Here is a 3,384-nt window from a genome sequence, read left to right as displayed (position 1 = left end):
TAAGCCAGAATGATTTGACATTTAAATATCACTTCCCTACGGCTTTAAAGATTTTTTAAATTTATTTATTATTATTTTTAGGACTCATTTGCTTCCTATTTTTAAGAGGAATTAAGCTCAAAATCAACTTTTAGTTGCATTTAAGCAAAAAAAATTATTGTTTGCATGCAAATGTCTACCTTTCTGTTCAAATTTGTTTAATTTGGTTAAATAATCTCATTGTGCCCCTATGTGGATGGAAACGTAACAAGGGATAGACGGATATATCACCAGTTGATCCAGTAGGCCTGTCTTAGATCATTATGATGCATTTACTGACGCTCTCTCCATTTGTCATCTACTGCCAAGGCTTTGTTTCATTGTTGATCAATGTTTCTTTTAGTTGTAATTCTTTTATTATACGTATTTTACGTAATATTATCATGAGATTGGAGGAAAAAAAAGAAACATTTGCCTAAAGAATTGGTCCACCACAAAAAAACCCCAACAAAAACAAATAAAAGAAAAAAAATATTGAGGAAATATCTTGGTTAGTGGAAGAAGATGGATGGATAGATTCTAAGAACTTATGTGAACTTTTTTGTTCATCGTTTATAATGTTCTTACTCACATTTGAGGTGCTCGCCAGCTCCTGCCAGCAGCTGGTAAAATATGTGGAAGGTGCGCTCATCTTTGGCTTGACGGATAGCTCTGGATTTCTCCAACAGGTCTGACGCAGGACAGTCAGGAAAAGTAAATCTTTTTAATAACTAAAGACTTGGTAGTTCGCTGAGCCATGAACTACCAGCAGGAAGACGGTAGTTCTGGCAGACCTTAAGGTTGATCGAGTTAATATGAAGTAAGAGCTGAAGTTAATGAAGGTAGACAAATATAAATTCCTTAGGCTTGTTAATTGAACATTTGAAATAAAACACAGGATACAGGTTTCTATGTTGGCTCCCACGATGTATCCAGCAACATCAAAGTTAATGCGGATGAATTTCCCCTGCAGAGATCAACACAGAGATCAGGTTAAAACAGAGAAAGACAAAACGATTGCACCGTAAAAAAAGGTCCTGATGATGACACATCATCACATTTCGGGTCTAAACTTTGGAGCAGAAATCCTCCATAAACAAAAATATACCAATAACAGAATTTATCTGGTTAACAAACTGACTAATATATCTATATCTGTTCAAGCTAGCAGTGAAGGCCTACTAGGGGTGTAAATAATAATCGTTTTTTATCGATGCATCGATCCAACAGATGACGATCTGATGTATGGACACGTCCGCAAAAGTAACTGTTAAATGAGGAAGTTATGTCCCCTAAAAAAGCCGTTGCGCCTCGGGGCTTCCTCACGGTTCTTTTTCTGAGAGCAAGTTAATTACTACTCTTAACTTAAATTGGGTAAAACCATATACAAAAGGACTATAAAACAGGAGTAAAAAATAACAGAGTTTATTCCAGATCAGGTCGTTACAGGACAGAGAAAAGAGCTTGGAGCTGCACAGCTGTGGGCTCAAAAATCACGTCCGCGAGCGTCCGGCAAAGATTGAGCCCCGAACAAGGTCATCTCCTGCTTCTTATAGCTCATGAGTCTATGTGTTGCACCAGGTGGATGTTTAGTTGTCCGTATCAGAAACTGACACGTGACTTTTTTAGGCACTTTTTCTCTTACGACCCTCTGCCATTTTCAAAGAACCACGGTGAGAAAGGTGAGCTTCAACGACTGTCTGAAACCGTAGCTCACCACAGATATACGCCTGAAAGTACGCATACTCAAAAAAATATAGCTAACGGGGCGAGCACGTAGGACGGCCTTACGTAAACATATCACCAGAATGGTTGACAATTGGGAGGACAACTTATTGATCAAAGGCCAGCAGATGCACAGAACCGGTTTAGTGTCAAACGCTTAGGCTGTAGGAAACACCTAGCCTCGTGAGACCATCTTGATCTCGTGAGCTTTCAAGGTTTCACTCGCTAATCAGTCTGGAGACTCTCCGTTGAAGAGAATTTGGAGCCGTTCACCAAACCAACGTCCAATCAGCGTTGGCTTTGAGGCGGGTTGAGGTGTGACGCAACGAGAAGCGCGACAGTTCAGTCTAAAGAACATGGCGGCTTCAGCCGATGAAACTAGCGTTAGCGTGGCTATCGAGCAAGTTTTATGGGAATTACAGAGTATTTCTTCACTGAAAGAAGAGCAAAACACTGCTCTGGAGGCTTTTCTCAGAGGAAAAGATGTTTTTGCTCTTCTCCCGAGTGGTTTCGGCAAGAGTTTGATCTATCAATTGGCTCCTCTTCGTCGTCGCTCTGTTAGTACGTCATATGCTTCGTTGATCTGATTGGTTTATTTGGCCCGTCTATCACCAACATAGGCCAATCAGCTAACCAGTATTTTCGCCCCTTCCCAAAATTACTTCAACGGAAGGTTTCCAGATGGATATGCGGAGCAAATCCATCTGGCGGAGTCAGGTTAGGAAACACCAGAGTCGGCTGGAGAAATGTAACCTAAGTATAAATACCTTGGACATACTATCCGTGCTTTTGATCCAACTGAAGGCTCAGAGCATGATTCTACCTCCCATCACTCTGCAGCCACTGTTTTCTAGCCAAGGGGCATAGATTAATAAACCTGCAACATTTGCACTTTCGTTTCTTTGCCGCCACTTTGCCTGGGGCGCACAACTTTTTATTCTGTGAGTGCATTACTGATATTTCCCACTACATATTTTATTATATGACTCTGCTATAAAGTAGCAGGCTTCTTTACTGACATGCAGGAACCGCTTTCTGCATTTACATTAAATCACACGAATGAGACTCTCACTAATGCATCAGCAGATCTGATGACTCTCATATCAGACCGGATTGTATCTAATAGGTGTAACTCACAAAACGCGACGAGTTGTCGTTCTTCACAGTCTTTGCGTTGCCAAAGGACTCCAGGATGGGGTTGGCCTGAAGAAGCTGGCGTTCCAGTTCACCCTGAAAAATACACACAAGCACCAAGTCACCCAAGGCTGCGTGAGGTCAGCAGAGAAAAAAAAAATCACAGACTACGTTTCACAGACGGGAGAAACAGACATGCAGAGACAGCAGTGAGGAGGTCCAAGCAGCAGATTTCACAGAATCTATTGTTATGGAGGTGAAGTGAGAAGAGCCAGGGAGAAGATTATAAAGAATCACGATTAAACCTCTGAAGAGAAACCCAGAGGGTTACTAAATGTCTATGAGCAATCAGTTCTGACCTATAATGAATGAAACAGAGCTCTAAAAGTGACAAAAAACTATTTAGATAAATAAAAAACAAAGTTTCAAAACTACTTTTTTTTTTTACCTAATAAGATGAAGTGACATCAGAACTATGCTGGTGAAGATTTTCAGTCTTTGTTTTCA

General features: G+C 40.6%; 1 protein-coding gene across 1 annotated transcript in view; it reads right to left on the bottom strand.

Moving 5' to 3' along the window:
• The window catches only part of LOC107104536 (myosin-10-like), a 68,814-nt gene that overhangs the window by 45,296 nt on the left and 20,134 nt on the right, over positions 1-3,384 (bottom strand). Inside the window, exons 4-6 of the mRNA XM_015404548.1 lie at positions 2,881-2,973; positions 922-985; positions 611-709 (exon numbers count right to left, since the gene is read on the bottom strand). Coding sequence (XP_015260034.1) covers positions 611-709; positions 922-985; positions 2,881-2,973 — 256 coding nt within the window. The remainder of the gene's footprint in view (positions 1-610; positions 710-921; positions 986-2,880; positions 2,974-3,384) is intronic.

Source organism: Cyprinodon variegatus, unplaced genomic scaffold (genome assembly GCF_000732505.1).
Source record: "Cyprinodon variegatus isolate N-32 unplaced genomic scaffold, C_variegatus-1.0 Scaffold1782, whole genome shotgun sequence".
Lineage (NCBI taxonomy): Eukaryota > Metazoa > Chordata > Actinopteri > Cyprinodontiformes > Cyprinodontidae > Cyprinodon > Cyprinodon variegatus.
Note: the sequence above shows the minus strand (reverse complement) of the source record. Positions and strands in the feature narration are given on the sequence as shown.